The sequence below is a fragment of the Alosa pseudoharengus genome, unplaced genomic scaffold, assembly GCF_046254945.1.
Source record: "Alosa pseudoharengus isolate Yale_2024_CS ecotype anadromous, Long Island Sound unplaced genomic scaffold, YU_APseudo_1.1 YU_APseudo_1.1_scf_12, whole genome shotgun sequence".
Classification (NCBI taxonomy): domain Eukaryota; kingdom Metazoa; phylum Chordata; class Actinopteri; order Clupeiformes; family Clupeidae; genus Alosa; species Alosa pseudoharengus.
Window position 1 is genome coordinate 14220199 of NW_027468587.1, and position 19682 is coordinate 14239880.

General features: G+C 44.2%; 3 protein-coding genes across 4 annotated transcripts in view; 2 read left to right on the forward strand and 1 right to left on the reverse strand.

The window, feature by feature from the left end:
* Nucleotides 1-7587, reverse strand: part of usp45 (ubiquitin specific peptidase 45) — a 28944-nt gene extending 21357 nt beyond the window's left edge. Inside the window, exons 1-5 of one of the 2 annotated variants that reach the window (XM_076280200.1) lie at nucleotides 7349-7587; nucleotides 6116-6218; nucleotides 5728-5897; nucleotides 5268-5368; nucleotides 4758-4858 (exon numbers count right to left, since the gene is read on the reverse strand). In XM_076280200.1, the coding sequence (XP_076136315.1) occupies nucleotides 4758-4858; nucleotides 5268-5368; nucleotides 5728-5897; nucleotides 6116-6218 (475 nt within the window). In that variant the 5' untranslated portion in view covers nucleotides 7349-7587. Of the gene's footprint in view, nucleotides 1-4757; nucleotides 4859-5267; nucleotides 5369-5727; nucleotides 5898-6115; nucleotides 6223-7348 lie in introns of both variants that reach the window. The other variant, XM_076280199.1, reaches the window with a different exon arrangement.
* A 460-nt stretch (nucleotides 7588-8047) lies between these two features.
* On the forward strand, nucleotides 8048-10785 carry tstd3 (thiosulfate sulfurtransferase like domain containing 3). Its single transcript, XM_076279423.1, has 4 exons — nucleotides 8048-8301; nucleotides 8581-8766; nucleotides 9606-9765; nucleotides 10128-10785. The coding sequence occupies exons 1-4, from the start codon at nucleotides 8178-8180 to the stop codon at nucleotides 10192-10194; spliced, it is 537 nt and encodes a 178-aa protein (XP_076135538.1). The 5' UTR covers nucleotides 8048-8177; the 3' UTR covers nucleotides 10195-10785.
* Nucleotides 10786-13575: 2790 nt separating this feature from the next.
* Nucleotides 13576-17970, forward strand: LOC143118358 (desmin-like). Its single transcript, XM_076279424.1, has 11 exons — nucleotides 13576-13808; nucleotides 14584-14740; nucleotides 15147-15296; nucleotides 15513-15632; nucleotides 15741-15836; nucleotides 15956-16090; nucleotides 16198-16308; nucleotides 16442-16552; nucleotides 16662-16786; nucleotides 17059-17616; nucleotides 17880-17970. Exons 1-11 carry the CDS (start codon nucleotides 13576-13578, stop codon nucleotides 17968-17970), a joined length of 1887 nt encoding a protein of 628 aa, XP_076135539.1.
* Nucleotides 17971-19682: the final 1712 nt, after the last annotated feature.

Consider the following 19682-nt stretch of genomic DNA (forward strand, 5'->3'; position numbering starts at 1 on the left):
TTCCTCTTCAGGTACCTCTGCCTGAGAAATCCCCTATCAGGACCTTTTTTGTTTGAGGAGAAAAATAATCTTCACCAACGTGAGGAATTTTCTTTTGTCCTCTGGCTCGGTATAAAAAGATAAGCATGTTCCCCGAACCTCTTTAGTCCTGCTCTCCTATCTGGGAGCATTGTATGAGTCTGATCAAGTAATTTGGGGATGACCATGAAGAGGAAACTAAACGGAGTGAAAACATAAACAAGTTGGAGGGACGTTACAAATCGATAGAAGAGAGAGAGAGAGAGAGAGAGAGAGAGAAAGCAATAGCAATAGAGAGAGAGAGACATTTTTTTTTCCTGATGCCTATTCAGGGCAAAGATTTTAATTTTCTTCCACAAAAGCCCTACAGCTGTGTTTCCAGCCTAGGTTGAGGTCAAGTCGTCTTTCACTGGCGCTGGTGCTCGAGCAGAAAGCCTTCTTGCCGAGAGCCCAGTTAATAGACATCCTTTCTTCCCCGAGCTGTTGTTGGACAAAACTATTATGCATTCGGAGAAATTCTTACTGGGGTTCCTTTGTACTCAAACCTATGATGTGAGGTGGGTGGGGGAGTGGAGGAGGTAGCTTGTGTGTGTGTGTGTGTGTGTGTGGAGGGGGGGGGATTACAACAACAGGCCTCCCTCCACACAAAAAAAAAAAAAAGTTTTAAAAAAAACCCATTGGCCTTCAAGCTGAAATCCAATTTCACCTGCTAGGAGCCTACAGAGCTCCCGGCATAGCTGCAACAATGGCCTCCCATCCCGTTCCTATTTAGCCAGCCAGGCAGCAAACAATCTACTGGGAAGAATGCCGACAGGTAATTGAAAGACTCAGAAGAGAAAAGATTTTGGTTCCAGATATGTGACTGCCTGTGTGTCTGTGAAACCCATAGGTAAGCGCCACATGTGTGTAGGTGGAGGACAGAGGTGAGTGGTGTCTTTGTGTGTGTGTGTGTGTGTGTGTGTGTGTGTGTGTGTGTGTACAACCATAGGTGTGTGTGTGTGTGACCATAGGTGAATGGCTAGTTTGTGTGTGTGTGTGTGTGTGTGTGTGTGTGTGTGTGTGTGTAAAGTATGTGCAATAGGTGAATGGAGAGCATGTGTGTGTGTGTGTGTGGCCATAGGTGAGGAGTGTGTGTGAGTGTGTCACCATAAGGTAAGTAGAGTGTGTGTGTGTGAGAGAGAGAGAGACTGTACTCTGAAGACGTGTCTCTCCTTCATTAGACCGGGCTGCAGCTGCATGCGCCTGCCTGATCCGGCTTGCTGGAACTCATATCCCACAAGCCCAAGCCCAAACCAACACACACACACACACACACACACACAGACACACACACACACACACACACACACACACACACACACACACACACACACACACACACACACACACACACACACACACACACACACACACACACACACACACACATACACACACAGAGAGAGGAGCTGAACGCAGGAGGATCCGTACAGCACACAGCTGCTTGCATTCTTCAGGGAACCCAGTCGCGCAGCGTCACTCAAGCGCCTAATGGTATTAATGAGGGCATCCAGGCGGCAGTAACGCAACTGGAGCATCATTGCTGCAGCATAGGACACAGGACTAGACACGGACACAGACACACACACACACACACACACACACACACACACACACACACACACACACAGACGTCAGTAATACAACTGCAGCATCACTGCTGCTGCAGCATAGGCTGGCAGACAAACACACACACACAGACACACACACAGACACACACACACAGACACACACACAATGAAACATCGCACTGAGCAGGAGGGACAGTGATGGGACATAAAAGGCTAGGCAGAGCTCTGAGATTTGGACACAGCTCTGAAACTGGACAGGGCATAGGCCAGGCCTTGGACAGAACCGAGACAAGATGGATGGAACACAGGGCACAGGACTATGACAAGGTATGAGAAGACAGGGAGAAGAACGGGACAGGACAAGGGTTCTGGACATGGACATAGCTGGCGAACTAGACAGGATATAAGCCCTTGACAGGACTGGTGTGGTACTGATAGGACACAAATTGTAGCAATGAATGTGTGTAGTCTGCACAACGCAGACACTCACTCATGCGGAGCTCTTGTCGTCTATTTCAGCCATGTCTGGCATCCAATGTTGGAGAGGAAGCAGCTGAAGTTGCTAAGAACCGTAATGTTCCATCGAATGCGTCAACGCTTAGAAGAGAGTCTTCCATGTTGACAAGGCTAAGCATCCTTTTTTAAAAGGATAAAAGTGTTTGCTTTTAGCTCCAACGTCCATATGCCTTGGCTTGGTCTATGCTACTATGTTTGGTGTCAAATAATCAGCCAGTCAGCACAACACATTCCGGCTTTTCTTTTCTGCTCGTTGGTAGTCCTTGGCCATCTTTTGATACTGACTCGGAGGCCAATTAGAAGTCCCCCTGAAGTTGTGTGTGGTGTGATGTGAATCCTTGTGCCGCCATGTCTTGTAACCTTGTAAATATTCTTTCACAGCCATTGTGAAACCTTGTCTTATCTGTGACCTTGGGAGAGACCTTCTGGGTGTGACCTTCACCTGAATCAAAATGTGTCACGCAGTGCTCAAACACACACTGCCTATCTAAAAAAAAACAACCCATCTCAAATAAAATATAAACAACAACAAAACTCTGTCTTCTTCACAGAAACTCGAAGCTCCATAGAACTCTACAAATCTGCCATATGAATCGAGTTGCAGTAAATGGTTCTTTCCAAGCAAACGAAGATGAATAGGGACCCACAACACTTATGCTACTTTAAAATAAATAAAAAAGTCAAGTGATTTTTGTCCTGTACAGTCTGTAAAGCTTCATTGTTAGTTTGTGGTGCTCTAAATTCATTTTGTTTGATTTTACAGCACCAGTGTTTCCATACACTACTCACAAAACGTTAGGGATATCTGGCTTTTGGGTGAAATTTAACGTTTCAGTACAGAAAGTACTGAACTGTTGGACATGCACATTCAAAAGTTTGGAGAAGGTCACAGACCTGCCAACCTTTAAGATTTTTGATTAGCACCTCGAGCCGAGAAAAACAAATTGCTCACGTCGGCTTTCATGCATGCAGCCAAAAACAGACATAGCCATACTCACAAGACACATTTTGGATAGCGACCCATCTTTAATGTCGAATATCTATCTAAATGTGATTCAATGTGTTCCTGAAAGTGCAAACTGAATCTTTAACAGTAGCTCTATAATGTTGACAATCTGTTTTAGAGCCTAATAATCCTGACCTATGAAAAACACTTGTGATGATAGGGACTGATGTGGATATGTTGTCCATTTTCTTATATGTGGCCTCTATTCAATCATTACATCTATATCATCTATACAATCAATTGTTAAACTCACCTCATCAAGTCTTTCATTTAACCCACCGTTGAATGAAGAAGAAATGCCATATAAAATGACATATAGAGAGACCACTATGCTTTGCCTGTTATTCTCACTTGTCACTTTCTCTCTGCATCTCATCCTCGCATGAAATAGATTTGCGGGAGATTGTATAAGTATAAGTATAGTATATATACTCTCGTAAGTATAGTATATATACTCTCGTCCCGTGAGGGAAATTTGGCCGGGATTAGTGAAACACACTCAGCACACAGTGAACACACAGTGAGGTGAAGCACACACTAATCCCGGCGCAGTGAGCTGCCTACAACAACAGCGGCGTGTTCAAGTGTTGGCTCGGGGAGCAGTGAGGGGTTAGGTGCCTTGCTCAAGGGCACTTCAGCGTGCCTACTGGTCGGGATTCGAACCAGCAACCCTCCGGTTACAAGTCCGAAGCACTAACCAGTAGGCCACGGCTGCCCCATTGTATTTCCCATGCTCAAGGAGCTTTCTGGAGAAGTTGGATGTCTGCTCGTTTTCCATAGTTTTAAGTAAAAAATTGTAGCGGCGTACTTTGATGTGAAATAGCGTGGTTGCTACGCAAAGTGTGTACAGGTTGGCAGGTCTGAGGTCACATTAAGTTCACCTGTAAAACTTAACTTTGGGCAACACTATTCTTTTTATATACACTACACCTTTAGATAGACAGTGTTGCCTGGCACCAAACGTGCACACCAATGCCTGGCACCAAAGAGCACACTTCTGTCTACCTCCCGACACACTCAAACAGCAGGGGGGTGAATACATTACATCAATTAATATATGTCACTGTATCTCACAAGGTATGCTTGTTGACACACTAAACATCTTACAGTACATGTTAAACACAGATATAGATGCTTGTTTAACGAAGTCAGGACCAATAGACTTGGCCACTGGGGGGTGACGCTGAGCCACAAGAGGTGCTCTCACATTTTATTTTCTGCTCAGGTTTTTGTCTGTTGTTACATAATATAAGGGTCAACCAAGAAAAATGTCTTCAGCATAACTCTAAGGTAACGGTCAGACAGCGCTTTGCCGCTTATAAAACGGGAGGTGCACTATGTTTTCATAAAAATGCGGGTGCTTTCCTGCTTGGAGCTGAACTTTTTTCGAGGCGCTCAGGACACCTCTGCAAAAACGCAAGGCGCAGCAGGCGCAAAAAATGCAAGGCGCTCTGGGAGCATAAGCAGTGCACAAAACGCTTACTGCCAATTGGGAGTTGGTCAATATAGAAATATCTCAAACATCAGCAGAAACATATTTCTAACCTAGAAGCATCAATTTCTAATGAATATAACTTTAAAATCAGTCACAAATAGCAAAGCCTCACCTGTGGTTGCCTTCACAGAGTGCTTCTGAAGGAAGTCTAACGTCTGGGCCAAGGCCTTCTTGTTGCAGTGAGTGGACAGCTCTTCATTACATTCAAAACACCTGGAGGAATACATCTAAAGCATTAATGGCAATGGCATGGGTAATCTGAGACAGACCTGTCTTTTAATGGCTCAAGCTGTAGTATAGATTATCATCAAATCAAGCACTTGCTCTGCAAATGATTCACCATGCAGTATTTACTAATAACTCAAATTCCTTCAAGTGGTGAGTGAGAATAATATATACTAGGTGGACTTACCAATTAAACCACATTTCTTTCAATTAATCAGTGACATTCTAACAATAACTTTCTTTCTCAAAGTGCTGAGAAGATTTTCATTCACAGTCCTCGTAGACAGAAAAACCAACTGCCAACTGAACATCTCAGAATCTCATGACTGGAGTTAGCAAGTGATTGGTGCAAGACGCTGCCCATCATCAGGCGGAGGCGAGGAGGGCGGGTTCTCACCAGGCCTTCCAGGTACTGAGGCTGATGGTGATGCAGTGGGCCTCAGGGTGAGGACTCTGCTGGTGCTTGGTGGAGTGCTGGCTCTCTGATTGGTTACAGCCCTGGAAGAGACCCAAAAAAGAAGCACACAGGTAAGAGATACGATGAGGAATTACCCTGCGCGTTCTGGAAGTCCCTTCTGTCAGGGTCAGTCAGGGTCACAGAGGCTGCTGTCATAATTAATATATGAAATCACAAAGACACAGTTATAGAAGCAAGCGTGGGGGAGGGAGACAGTGAGAGAAAGCACAGCTGAGACAGAGAGACAGTCAGAGGTGGAGCACATTTCTGCTTTCAAAGCATATCACATTTTGCTGCTCTTTACAGCTACATGATATCCCAAAGACCATGACATTGCCAATGTGTGTGTGTGTGTAGGTCTGTGTGTCTGTGTGAGTGTGTGTGTGTGACACTAGCTCACCTGAAAGCCACACTTGAGGCACACAAGGATGTCATGGGATCCAGCGGCCTCCCCTTCGTTCAAGTTCCTCTCCCGTAAGCAGTCGGCGCACACAGACCACACACTGCCCGTCACAGCCTTCTTCACCGCGCCTAGGTCCACCGCCTTGCTGACGTGCTGACACATGAGGCCTGCACACAGGGACACACACAGAGGACGCGTCCCCCATATCACTAAACGGCTCCTACTGACACTAATACCATAGCAGTAAAGATACGATGAAGCAGAGGCAGCGGGAGCTTCAACAAACGGCACACCGGCCTGCTTCTTTGACATTGTTTTGCAATGATGTCTCCCGGCAAGGCGAATCATTTTGCCCCGCGCAGCAAGGGGGTACTGTTCCACTTACCACCAACTTCATCCGAGGACTCCTCATCCCGAGGTTTCTTCGGCTTGCTGGTCCGCTTCGTCATATCAGCGGACTTTAAAGAGAAAGGGTCTTTGAGCCGCATCTGTCTGTCAATGGACAAAGATTGCGTAAGTTGATGCAAACAGAGTTGCGTAAGTTGATGCAAACAGATTGATACAAGGCACTCTTCTTTAAATGTAAAAAGCTTTAATACTAGGCTAGTTCATATTCAAACAGATAAAAACATGGCAACATGTTTTGGCCGACATGGCCTTGAACAGGACAAAACAGTTGTGTGAGAGTTCTTCACAGACACTTTAAGAAGCATGGCTGGAGCCTGTGAGAGCTAGGTTGCATGGGTTGCAATTTGCATGTGTTAGAATAGCTAAACAAAGAACAGTTTCAGGGCAAGATCTGAATATAACCCACAGCCTTTAGGGAATTTAAGGAAAACATCTTAGAACCTTTGAGCCTCACTATACATCTCTCTTGCTCTCTCTCTCTCTCTCTCTCTCTCTCTCTCTCTCTGCAGTGAGAACAGCCCATGTATAACTTGCACTTGTCTTTAAGCGGATAATTAGCGGATAATACTGACGATGGCACATGTTGTCCCATAACATCTATTGCATAATGAATTATGAAAACCAGAATAGAGAACATTAGTAGCTCAACTAAGTCATCTACTGCCAGGAAGCAACCTACGACTCTGGACTGATGCTGAACTAACATGAACATAGCAGATGTGCGTTTGGCCGCCCTGTCAAAGCTGTCATTTGAACATGACCTTTAGGCTAACCTACGTGACACTCCCTTATCAGCGTATTTCATCCTATGGAATAATCACGGGCATTGTGGATTTATGTAACTTTCCGATTTGTTTAAAAGAGAAGCTAAGCTAAACATTCTTGTTTTGTGGCGTACAGATATGTAAAACGTCTTAAGTAGTTTTCTGAACTCAAAATTAGAGCAAGAGGGACTTTTGCATACTTATAAGCCTATTAGTCAGCCAGTGCAGATGCTAACTTTTTCGGTAAATTATCCCATTAACGTTCAGACATTCATTAGTGCTACACCGGGTGAACAACAACCCATAGACCTTAACGTTAACTAATGTTACAGAGGCCAGTATAAAGAGCAATAATGACGGCGCCGGTCCATAACTGCATCTTAGTTTATTAGACCATTCTTAAGCAAACGGACAGTTTGATAGAGTTAATTAATAAGACAACTCACCCCTTTTGCAGTTCTGCTCTGTCCTGGCTAACTAAGTTAGCTAGCAAATGGGTAACTGGTTCACACTTGCATACAACCCAACGCGAAGCTAACTGTGAGCCCTGTTCTGATCAGCAAACTGTTAAGAGTACAATCAACGTTTATGGAAAAGCAACAATGTTTTTTAAGCTTAAATCACACATTCTTCAGGTTACATAGTTGAGAACAATTCGATACCATTATAACCACAGTAAGTCACATGTTCCCTTTGCTGAAGTCAACATTTGACGCACTACGGTATCCAATTAAGGTCAAACCCTATTCGAGAAATTTGCGATTGTAAAATAAAGGCTTGCGTCAATTGCTGTTCTACATTGTGTACATTTTGCAGTCGTACACGTATGATCACATTCAGGTGCTGTTTCAAATGTAACTTAACCATGTAATTTGTGAAACTGAGCATGACAGCCATAACTATTGCATTACTGATAAATGTACATTTAACACAGTTGAATTACTACTGAATTCCGTACCCTCAGCTCTAAACTGCTGGTACATTTTGTCGCTGATTAGTATTTGCAGCATATTTCAGAGGAATAGTAATTTCGAAGTCCACTGAACACTTTGCAGAAGAGCGTGCTAAATGCACCTGCAAGTTCTCTGACTTGCATGATCCTCGTCGTGTTCCGTAGATACATTCCCACGCAAACGCGAACTGACCTGACCCCTGCATAACATCACTGTGCTACACAGCGGGGCTAGTTAGCTAGTGGCAGTGTTAACTTTTCCCGTACGTGCCGAAAAACTGTGTTGTGGCTATACTAATTTAGAGGTTGAGATTGCCCCGGTCATGGCTTTGAACAGCTGCTTGAAAGTGTCAAGAATTATTCCGCGTGTCTTATACAGAAATGTCATTCCTCTGGCCACAAGAACACTGACGAACTCTCTCGGAACACATTTCCAATTTTTACAATGTGAGTGTAACGTTGAAGGTGCTTTGGCACCACCCAAGTAACCATAACATGTTGGGTCATAGACATGAAATAAGACACCATGAGACCTTTTTTGTCAATGCGATTTACCAGAGAAACGTTATTGCGTACTCGGCTAACTTAACATTGCTTAGTGAAACTCAGCAAAGTCAGTAACATGATGAAATGCAGTGTGACGTTAAATAGCCATGTCTGACAGCTAATCCACTGCAAGGAGTCAAAGATATTGTTGACGTATAAAGTTTTTTGTTTGATTTACAGATACGCCCGCTTTGACCTGCAGGGGAACGATTCAATGGCGTAACTTCAGTTCTTCCAAAGGGACCGATGTGTCTTATGAACAACTAAAACAGTTGCTTGCTGCAGGAACAGCTTCAGTGATCGATGTGCGTGAGCCATGGGAACTCAGGGAATATGGAAACATTCCAGGATCAATGAACGTGCCTTGTAAGTCTGTCTTCGGTGTTACAAAGATTTCGTAGGCTACTTGCAAGAATACAGTGGATAGCCATGGCTATTATCAGTTCTTCACTTTGGAATTCTAAGGTTCTTTCTGACATGTATTATAATTATACACATATTCCTGCAGCAACATGTTATTTACATTGTGTGGGGTGTTTCTTGAAGTTACGTGCATTTTTGGACTAACAATAAACTACACAAAAAGTTCCACACACCAGTTTGAATGGAACACAATATATTGAATTGTTCAAGGCACCCAAAGCGTTTCACATGAAGGGGGAGCCTCAACCACCAGCACCAAATGCAAGACAGCCATGCATCAGAATGCTCACCACACACCAGCTTGAGGTATAGACTGAGAGTAATGGGATGTATGAGCCAAGTATAAGTATACTCTTATACTCTTTTGATCCCGTGAGGGAAATGTGGTCTCTGCATTGATCCCAATCAGAGAATTAGTGAAACACACTCAGCACACAGGGAACACACAGTGAGGTGAAGCACACACTAATCCCAGCGCAGTGGGCTGCCTGGTAGCCTACAACAGCGGCGCTCGGGGAGCAGTGAGGGGTTAGGTGCTTTGCTCAAGGGCACTTCAGCCGTGCCTACTGGTCGGGGTTTGAACCGGCAACTCTCCGAGAGCCAGGTTAGGAATTTAACCAGAATCATGAGTAATTTGACCAGAGCTCAATATCTCAGAACTACTCAGAACGCAGATAGAACTTTCTAATTCCAAGACTAATTATTTAAATCTCAGGCCTACCTACAGTTTTTTTTTAATTATGTTATACTGCTATGACTGCTATTTGTCATCTACGCTACAGTGGGCCAGGTGAGCAATGCTCTACAGCTCAAACCAGAGGATTTCAAGGAGAAGTACGGAGGAAACATGCCCTCTCAGGGGGGGAACATAGTATTCACCTGTCTGGCAGGAGTGAGGAGCAAAACTGCCTTGGACGCGGCGGCCTCTCTGGGCTATTCAAAGTAGGTTTTATTATGAAAAAGATATTAGCAACAATCAGTGACATTCAGAATGGACACGTGGAAGGAAATGTGGTGTGATTCATGTTGTAGTGTGTAATAGTGTATGCAATATTAATGAGTAGACTACTTCCCATAAAGAAATAACCTGATGATTTTGACTGAATCAGGATCAATCTGTGTAACCTGATGATTTTGACTGACTATTCATTAAAAATCATCAGTTTGTTTTTTTATGGGAAATAGCAAATCTTTAGTCATAGTGAAATTTTACAATGATCTCTAGTCAAAATTATGGTTTCAACTTTCTTTTAAGGTCATTTTAACCAAGTCGGTAATTTCCATGTGTGCCTTCTCTCTTTCAGTGTTCAACACTATCCAGGGGGTTGGCAGGACTGGGCAAAACATGAAATTTTACAAACCAAAGAATGATCCCCTGGATGGCTTTGTGGTTGAAACCTTTCCGAAATCATGTCTCACAAACTTGACTTTTCATATTCTTTTTACAATGTGGCATGTAGCCACCAGGCCTATTTCAGAGATATGACAATTGTAAACAAATAATTGTACTCTGTGACTGAATAACTAGGCTTATAATGCTACCGCAAGACACCCTGTCACCTGAATGTCTGGGAGTAAAAAAAACACTTGTCCTGCCTGTATTTACTGAGGATTGAAAGGTGGGCATCTTTGAGGCTTTGAAGTTGCAGGTTTAAATTGAAACCTCTATAAAGAAAGGGCTTCTGGCAGTTTGCAAGCTTATACAGGATTTGTTAACCCAGACTTGACCTTTGACCCTTGAACCTTCTATTGTAGTTGATGCGTATACACATAAATAATGAATGAGATTTTAGTCATTTCAACAATTTTTAATCTCTGTATTCTACAGTCCATGTCAGACATTCAACAAAATATTTTGCCAATAGGTCTGGTGCTATAGTCATCAGCATGCAATCATATGAATGAGTTAATTTCACATAATTTTGTATTCTTCTGAATAAAAAGAGAAATTTTAAAGCTCCATTTGCATTAGCGTTTTCTTTACTGAATTGATCATAAAGTCATAACCAGATGAAGTGAATATTTTAGTTCTTATTTAAAACTCTTATCATGGTGACTTCTCATTTCAGTTCTTTTTTGCGTTAAAGCTTTGGCTGACATCCTGACTTATTAGTTATGAGATTGCAAATAACTAAGAAAGACGATTGATTGATGATAACACCATTGAAAGTCAAAAATGTTTGAAAATGCATGCCTGAACTATGTTTGAATGGAAGGTCCATCGTATTTTTTTTTTATACAAAGGCACTTGTGCTTGATAACAGCCCAACAGTTAGCAGTGGAACACTTGGCTCTGTGCATGACGGGTCATTTGTTATGCCCTAATTGCAATAACTCACGGCATTTCTTCACCACAACACTACAAGCTGGCCTCCCCCCACCCACCTCACCATCAGCACGTTCCACTGTCATGTCTGATGGATGGGAGGCAGTGGTTCAGACAGCAAGTGGCTCTAAACATGGGGCTCAGGGCTCCGTGCTAAAATCTGCGACAGGTCAGACACCACTCTGCTTGGTAGTGCACAGAGTTTGTTTGTTCTTATGCGATGCATTAGAAAAGTGGTTCTCAAACTGTGGTACACGGACTCTCTCTAGTGGTACTCCGGGAGTCTCCAAGATGTTTTTTCATAAAGACGAAATAATCAATTCATATCAAAATATATAATAAAAAATCCTTAACCACACAATCACTGAAGTTAAATTTAAACTAGTTTTTCATCTTTCAGAAAAATTACACAAAACAGTAGCCTATATGTTCAATGTAAAATATGTAGTTAAATTGGCCAATGCTACTGTATTTTAATGCCGGTCATAAAGGTGGTATTGAAGAGAGACAATAGTTTTCTGAGGTGAAACTCATTGTGAAAGGTTTGATAACCACGGCATTAGACCATTAGGCCCAGTTCAGGCCCATATGGCAGGCTGATAGCCATAGGAGATTACAAAATCAAACTGAACAGCCAAATCACCCTGTGCACCAAATAGCTGTGGCAGCACTAAGCAAATGCATTTCTCATTCCATTAATTTAGAAAGGTTACACTTAATGCATATTTGCTGATTCAGTCATATGGATGACGCTTGTATGATCATCTATGAGTTTTGTAAGAGGCAAAGCTTTCTGTTAATCCAATGCACTAAGATTCAATAAAATTAAAAATAGCTGAATGGTATTTAGCAGACACTTTTATTCAAAGTGACAGACTCGAGACAGCAGATTCACTTCTATGCGTGGAATACATGTATTGTTCTTGGATTTTCCATTCCATTCCATATCTATATTGTTAATATTATAGTCAAATGGCAAAACTATCTTTGATAATATTTTCAGTGCTATCCTAATCTGTTCCATTAGAGATTTCTACATTACTGTGGTGTTCAGTAAAACAGTTCAGACAGACATCAGACAGCTATCATTGAGGATTTTTTCAGTGTCAACTCTGTTACATTAAACTTCTCCAACGTCTATTGGTACTGTAGACATCTTTGTGGTGTGTTCGTGTAATACACTTGATGTGAGGAGAAGCAGAGGTGGTGGCCACAGCTTGCTCTCCTAAGCCATGTGACAATGCGCCTACGCCCCACTAAAGGCTGATTTATGCCTTTACAGAGTAATGATTTCATTTCAACTAAAAATAGCTGCAGCGGAGCTGCATCAGGCTCTGCACATGGATGAGTAATGCAGTGTAATGTAATGAGATTATGTGGGGACTAGGGTTGGTGAGCAAAATGGCGCCTCAGTGCCTGCGCTCATCTCTCCTTAGCTCACACCTCTGAGACACGCTGAACCCAGCCATCTCCCACTTGCACGCTAGAGCCCCAGATATTTGGAAAGAATCTCGCAAAACAGATTTGATAAATTAGTCAATATCGCTGCCACTGTCGCTGAATGTCCGAAGGCCTATAGACGAAGGAGTCGGTGACAAGGCTCAGTATTACCAAATTTTGGATGAACGTAAACACCTGTCTGTATCCACAGTTGTATCTGTGAAATTATCATTATGAACAAAGAAATAAAGTCAGTACTGTTCTGACCAACAAAAAAATCTATGATTTCTGTGGGTCATTTCTGTAGGTATTGCTTTTTAAGGGACCTCAAAGTCTTGGGGTAATGATAAACTATCCATTACCAAGATAAGAACACTTCACTTTTTCTACCTCTAACCACAGACATACAGTAGTCTCGAGCGCTTTGTCTTTGCCCAGCTCAAGTGAATGACTTCTATTATAACATTAAGTTCGCCCCAAATATGCATTGGTTTCTCATGTCATAACCATGAACTATTGACCCCTACCTATTTATGCTAAATCCTACTCTGATACACGCGTCACCTCCTATCCCCCTTCTCCCTGACTCTCTCTGGCTCTCTCTGCCTATAGTGGACCCTCATGGCTGTGACTTTCATACAATTAAAGTCTCCCTGTGCACATCAAGGCTCATCACCTCATTGCTGAAGCTACTTTTTAATGGCACCCGATGCCTGGCGGTGTTTCAGCTCATCAGTCTCCCGGCGGGCCCCTGGCAGAAGGCTCTGTGGTGGGACGGGCGCTGTGGTGCTGAGGTTCGACATTCCAGAGGCGCTGGCTCATGCTCAGGGCTGGGTCGCCGCTCGCGGTATAAGAAGGGTGCTGAGAGAGCCGATGAGACAGCAGCACTCAGCAGCCCAGATCTCCTCATCCAAAGCAGCCACCTCCAGGAGGGAGAGACACATCGAGAGAGAAAGCTCCAGAGCTCCGGACACACAGCAGCCAAGATGAGCCGCAGCCCAGAAAGGATCTCGTCGTATCGGAGACATTTCGAGGAATGCACCACCTCCTCGTCCTCCACCGCGCTCCAGGTGAGGGTGTCCAGCCCCTCGCCCTCCCGCCGGGATGCCCGCCAGCAGCGTGCCGCCAGCTACTCCCGCTCGGCCGCGGCCTCAGCTGCCAACGGCATGGCGATGGGACGCAGGGCCGTCTCCTCCTCTCGCAGGCCCCTGATGGCGAGGTGAGTTCGGCTCCGCTCCGCCCCGCCCAGAGGGGGAGCACAGGGATCCCTAGGATGAGACGGGTCATTTAGAGGTCGCAGATCCCCCCTGCATGCACAGTGTGCGGAGAATGCCCCATGGGCATAACACACACTACAGTATGCAGGGCGCTCTGGGGAAACTGGCAGATAGGTACATTTTCTTGCCCCATTTAGTTTGCCATGATGCTGTTTGACATGCAGGGCTAATGTGGTTTGTTAGGTCAAAGGAACACAGGGTTTCATTTTTAAGGCAAAATGTAATATTAATGTTGACAAACATGTCCAAATACCTAAAAATATATCTAAATTTGATTGGTCTGAGTACCATTTAACATCTTTTTATTTATTTATGGCTTGACTAGTCACAGGAGCTGTTCTATCCTTACTGCAATTAAAACTTCTAAAGACAATGTTTTGTTTCACAGAAAAGTGAGTATTAAGTATTGTAAGTAGGCCTTTTACAAAATAAATTGCTTAGTTGCAAGAGATCACAAATAGTAACTGTCTAAACTGTATAATCTATCCAAGTCCAAACGCATTATTTTCTCAAACTTAAAATGAATTATTATGAATTAATATTGTCGGATTGTAGGATAGCTGCCCAATTTACTTATGAAAGTCAATCTGACTACATGAACAATTCAAATATCCCTGTATACTCTTGGTAACTTTTGGTTTTGTCAACGAACGCGATTCATATCATATCATGCTCCGGTAATAACGAAGTCACTGTCATGCATGTGTTAAACTGTAGCGGCGCAAGCATGGGCACCGCTTGTGTGGGCGCCAGCGGAGAAGCGATAGATCTGGACGCAGCTGCCGCCGAGAATCAGGAATTCCTCAGCACTCGCACCGGCCAGCGCAAGGAGATGGTCGTGCTGAACGACAGGCTGGCTGCATACATCGAGAAGGCAAGTGGATTCCACCTTTGCATTCTTTTACACTACATTTGCTGTTAATGTACACCTAATATCCAATTTGTTTTTCGAAAGTAGCCTACCATTATGGAATAAGGGATACTATCTAAACCATAGCGTATAAAAGACCCATACTCACAAATGCTAAATTTCAGTGACTAATTCATAGCATATTTGATTCTCTTGGAATCGAATCGCGTTTTCTAGGCCCGTCTTTGACAGAATTTGTCTGATTTGTTCACGCTTGAGTGTGCGGCACAGACTGGCTGTGTCTAAATGCGCCTTCTGGCTGCAAAGACGAAGCAGCGCATTACTTGCACTTCTTTGGGCATCGAGCATATTCGAGCATGTAGCGCTCTCACATAGGGACCATAATTTATGTGTCCTCTTGTCTCCAAAGGTTCGGTCACTGGAGCAGCAGAATAAGCTGCTGGAGACAGAAATCGAGGCCCTCCAGAACCGATTCATGAAACCCACGGGCCTGCGCATGCTGTATGAAGAGCAGCTGAAAGAGCTGAGGAAACTTGCAGATCAAATGAGAAGGCAGCGGGTATGTCTGATTCAGTTACATACATAGTTTAAGCCTACGTCCACTCATACAAATATGCATCGGATCATCACCCATAAATGACAGCCGCGTCAGCCGGTGTTTAATTAAAATCTCTCCACAAACACATACCTAATTGGTGACATATCTCTCTATTAATATATGTAGCATGTTCCAACTGCAGATGTTCTCATTGTTTTTTTTTTTTTCAATCTTAAGGACCTGGCTGTTGCTGCCAAAGATGCCATGGCTGGACAGCTGGAGATGATAAAGGTCAAATATGAGGAGGCTGTGGAGCTGAGGAAGAAGGCCGAGATGGACATCGAGAGCTTCCGCCCTGTAAGCCAAGCACCTTTAATAATTTAATACTCTTAATTGATTTAATACATTTAATACTCTTAATTTATATATCTCTGGCGTGGCTGACTTTCAATTATATGATTACAGGATGTTGACGCAGCCACCTCCGCGCGCATTGCTTTGGAGAAACAACTTGACAACCTGGAGGTCGAGATTGAGTTCCTGAAGAGAATTCAAAGAGAGGTACGTTCATTGATTCATTATCGATATTATATATAGTCACCAACATAGATCTAGCCATGATTTTGCGGTTTCTGAATTATTATAGGCCTATATTGCTTGAAATGATGCAATTCATACAGGAAATCGAGGACCTCATGAAACAGATCTACGCTGCCCATGCCACCGCCCAAGACGCCTTCGCCCTCCCCGACCTCTCGGCTGCTCTGAAGCAGATTCAGAACGAGTATGACACCATCGCGGCAAAGAATCTACAGGTAGGCTTCAACATAAAAAAAGGTTCTATAAAAGGACATCAACCATTTACACTAAATTAATATACATTAATATATTGTAATTTAATGTGTATTTTTGTCTTTTTCAGGAAATGGACTCATGGTACAATTCAAAATTCGACGATATAAACAACAAATCCACCAAGCATGTGGACAGGATTCGTGGTGCCAGGGAGGAGATGGCAACGGCCAAAAAAGATGTATGCCTATGTTTGCCTTTACTGTTGGATTCAAGCAAATCTCAAACGTTTTAAAACATATTAATTACAAGTTTAAAACAAGCACGTCATCATTTGATTGCCATAGCCTTGAATAGCCCCTCTATAATTCCAGATTCAAGGCAAGGAGCGAGACATGGATGGTCTGAAGACTAAAAACGATGCTCTTGAAGCACAAATTCTTGAAGCTCAAGAGAGACACAAGAAAGAGCTGGAGGCTCTTCAGGTGAGTCCATATTACAGTTTGAATAGCTCAGATGATTAGATGAGCGCAGTTTATTTCTTGACTACAAAATACTAGTCGGGGAAAATAATAATATTAATGATGATTCTAGGCCAGGATCGAGGCTCTTCAGTTGGAGCTGAAATCCACAAAGGGGAAAATCGCTCAGCTGCTGATGGAGTACCAGGACTTGCTCAATGTGAAGATGAGCCTGGAGATTGAGATCACAACATACAGGCATGTGACGTCCTGCAGTTGGTCTACACTAACACACAAATCATATTTCGCAACTTCCTAGATTAATATGGATCCTAAGCAAATTGATGTTAACCACATTAGAAGCTCCTGAGTTGGAGCAAGATTTAGGCTATATTTCACTATGAGTCATATCAGAGCTCCTTGGTTTCTCTACTTTTCTAATCTTTTTCCCTCTGACTTCTTTACATTTGATATATCTGTAAAGACTTTTGTAATCTTTGTAATAATGACACTGTGTTTTTCTTGCATAGGAAACTTATTGAAGGTGAGGACATGCGTATCACCAGCATAGTGCAGGGAATGATGGGCATGAGTGCCATCAGTGCTGGGATGAGCGGAGCCGGAGCCATGGGAGCTGGAATCGGGGCCGGAATGGGGGCTGGAGCAGGTGCTGGAATGGGAGTAGGGTCCGGACTGGGAGCGGGAGCCGATGCCGGAATGGGAGCTGGATTTAGGAATGGCCTGGCAGCCGGAATGGGAGTAGGGTCCGGAGCTGGAGCGGGAACTGGTTCCGGAATGGGAGCTGGATTTGGGAATGGCTTGGCAGCCGGAATGGGAGTAGGGTCCGGAGCTGGAGCGGGAGCTGGTGCCGGAATGGGAGCAGGAGCACAGCTGGGTGCTCTAGCCACTGGAATGGCTGCCCAGATGGGAATGGCGGCCAGTGGTCTCGCTGCCCGAAGTAGTGGAGCGACCAATGGAAATGGAGGTCTTGGAGCCGGCCTGAGAAATGACGCCCACGGCGAGACCATCACCACCTACTCTGAGGAGCAGGCAGTGGAGATGACCGAGAGGAAGACCGTCCTCATCAGGTAACCGTAACCAGAGGGCCAGAGCGCCAAACCCCAATCACATACTCACTAGGGTCTCATCACATGTGGCTGGGGTCCTGTACAGGCATTAAACCTTAAATTAAACCATCGATTCGGCTTTAAGAAAGCTTCAATGGAAATGTGTATTTAAAAACAACTTTTCAACTAGGACTAGGTGGGTGTGCTGACAATAATAAGATATTTGCAATCAGTTGAAATATCTTTCATTTGTTTTTCACATTTGTATTTCTGCCTTCTCTCAGAACAGTTAAAACCGAGGACGACACACTTGAGAGTGACACACAGGAGCGCAGCTACATCATTGAAGGAGCCGCCGATGAAGAAGAGGAATAGAGCGAGAGGGGCGACTGACCGGCCGGCCCTGTCCACTCACCCTTGACCTCACACTGGTGGCCTGGGATCTGGTCTTTGACCTCTGACCCGGACACAACACCATGAAGATGTCAACGCCTGCAAGATGCTTCTCCCTGCCTCTGTGTCTGTCCATCTCAAGTTGACTGAGGTTTTGTGAAGACATTCTGTGTGCCTTACTACTGCTCCCTATTGCAAAGATTAAATAAATGCTCTCAGCATCCAGTTCTCTTGTCTTGTCTTGTCCTTCATTTCAGTGGCATGACTGACTAGTTTATCATGGGGTTTTTTATATGGTTTTATTGGGCCATATCCAACTGCTGGTAAATGTAAAAGTTCTCATAATATCACAATTATATTGTAATATATATATAAATATCACAATATAATGATATTATGAGAACTTTTACATTTACCAGAAGTTAGATATATATATTTATATATAAAATATACATAGAGACTGTGGAAATATATTTATTACATACATCTTATAAATTCCATCTTGTGTTGCAACTCTATTTGCATTATATGTTTTATATATTTTCTCTCTTTCTCCCTCTCTCTCTCCCTCTTTCTCTCTCTCTTTCTTCCCCATTAGTGTAAGGCATGTTAATGTAGGTTGTGTGGATGACTTATAAAGCAATGGAAAAACAAAGACAGGAATGAGCTGGAAGAGGGGAAAGAGAAAAGAAACTGAGCAGGCGAGACTGGTAGAGAAGGAGAGAGAGAGAGAAGGAGAGAAAGACAGAGCAAGACAGAAAGAGAGAGAGAAAGAGAGCGATACCTGAGGCTGAGTCTGTCACCTTGACAGATCCTCCCGAGCCCATGGGGGAAGCCCCAGTCATCACGCCAGCATTCCGGTGCTGCAAAGTGAAGGCGCACAGGCGTTCCACGTCCCCATTCCATCCCCATCAGCAGCCCGTCTCGCCACGGCTGATCAGGAGTGATCGGACCGCCCTGGAACATGCTGAACACCCCAAGCACCCGCAGCACGCAGGGCGGAGGGGAGAGAGGTGGAGGAGAGGAGAGTGGGGAATAGGGGGAGAGAGAGGTGGAGGAGAGGAGAGGTGGGGAATAGGGGGAGAGAGGTGGAGAGGAGAGGTGGGGTATATGGGGAGAGGTGGAGGAGGGGAGAGGTGGGGAATAGGGGGAGAGAGAGGTGGAGGAGAGGAGAGGTGGGGAATAGGAGGAGAGAGGTGGAGGAGAGGAGAGGTGGGGAATAGGGGGAGAGAGGTGGAGAGGAGAGGTGGGGAATATGGGGAGAGGTGGAGGAGAGGAGAGGTGGGGAATAGGGGGAGAGAGAGGTGGAGGAGAGGAGAGGTGGGGAATAGGGGGAGAGAGAGGTGGAGAGGAGAGGTGGGGAATATGGGGAGAGGTGGAGGAGAGGAGAGGTGGGGAATAGGGGGAGAGAGGTGGAGGAGAGGAGAGGAGAGGGGAGTATGTTGGAGGAGGGGAAGAGGTGTAAGGGCTGTGATGCTGAAGTAACATGCAGTCCTGTAACATTAGAAGAGTACGACCTGAGAGAGATGAATGTCTCTGTCATCAGTGGTGTTCGGGGCAGGAACATGGCATGGGTGGCAAATAGTCTTTACACTTTCTGTCCAAGTTATATCTTGAGATCGCAGCATGCAGATACACCACAAACTGCCTGATGCAATACGACCATGACCATGTCATTATGGCCTAAACTCCTT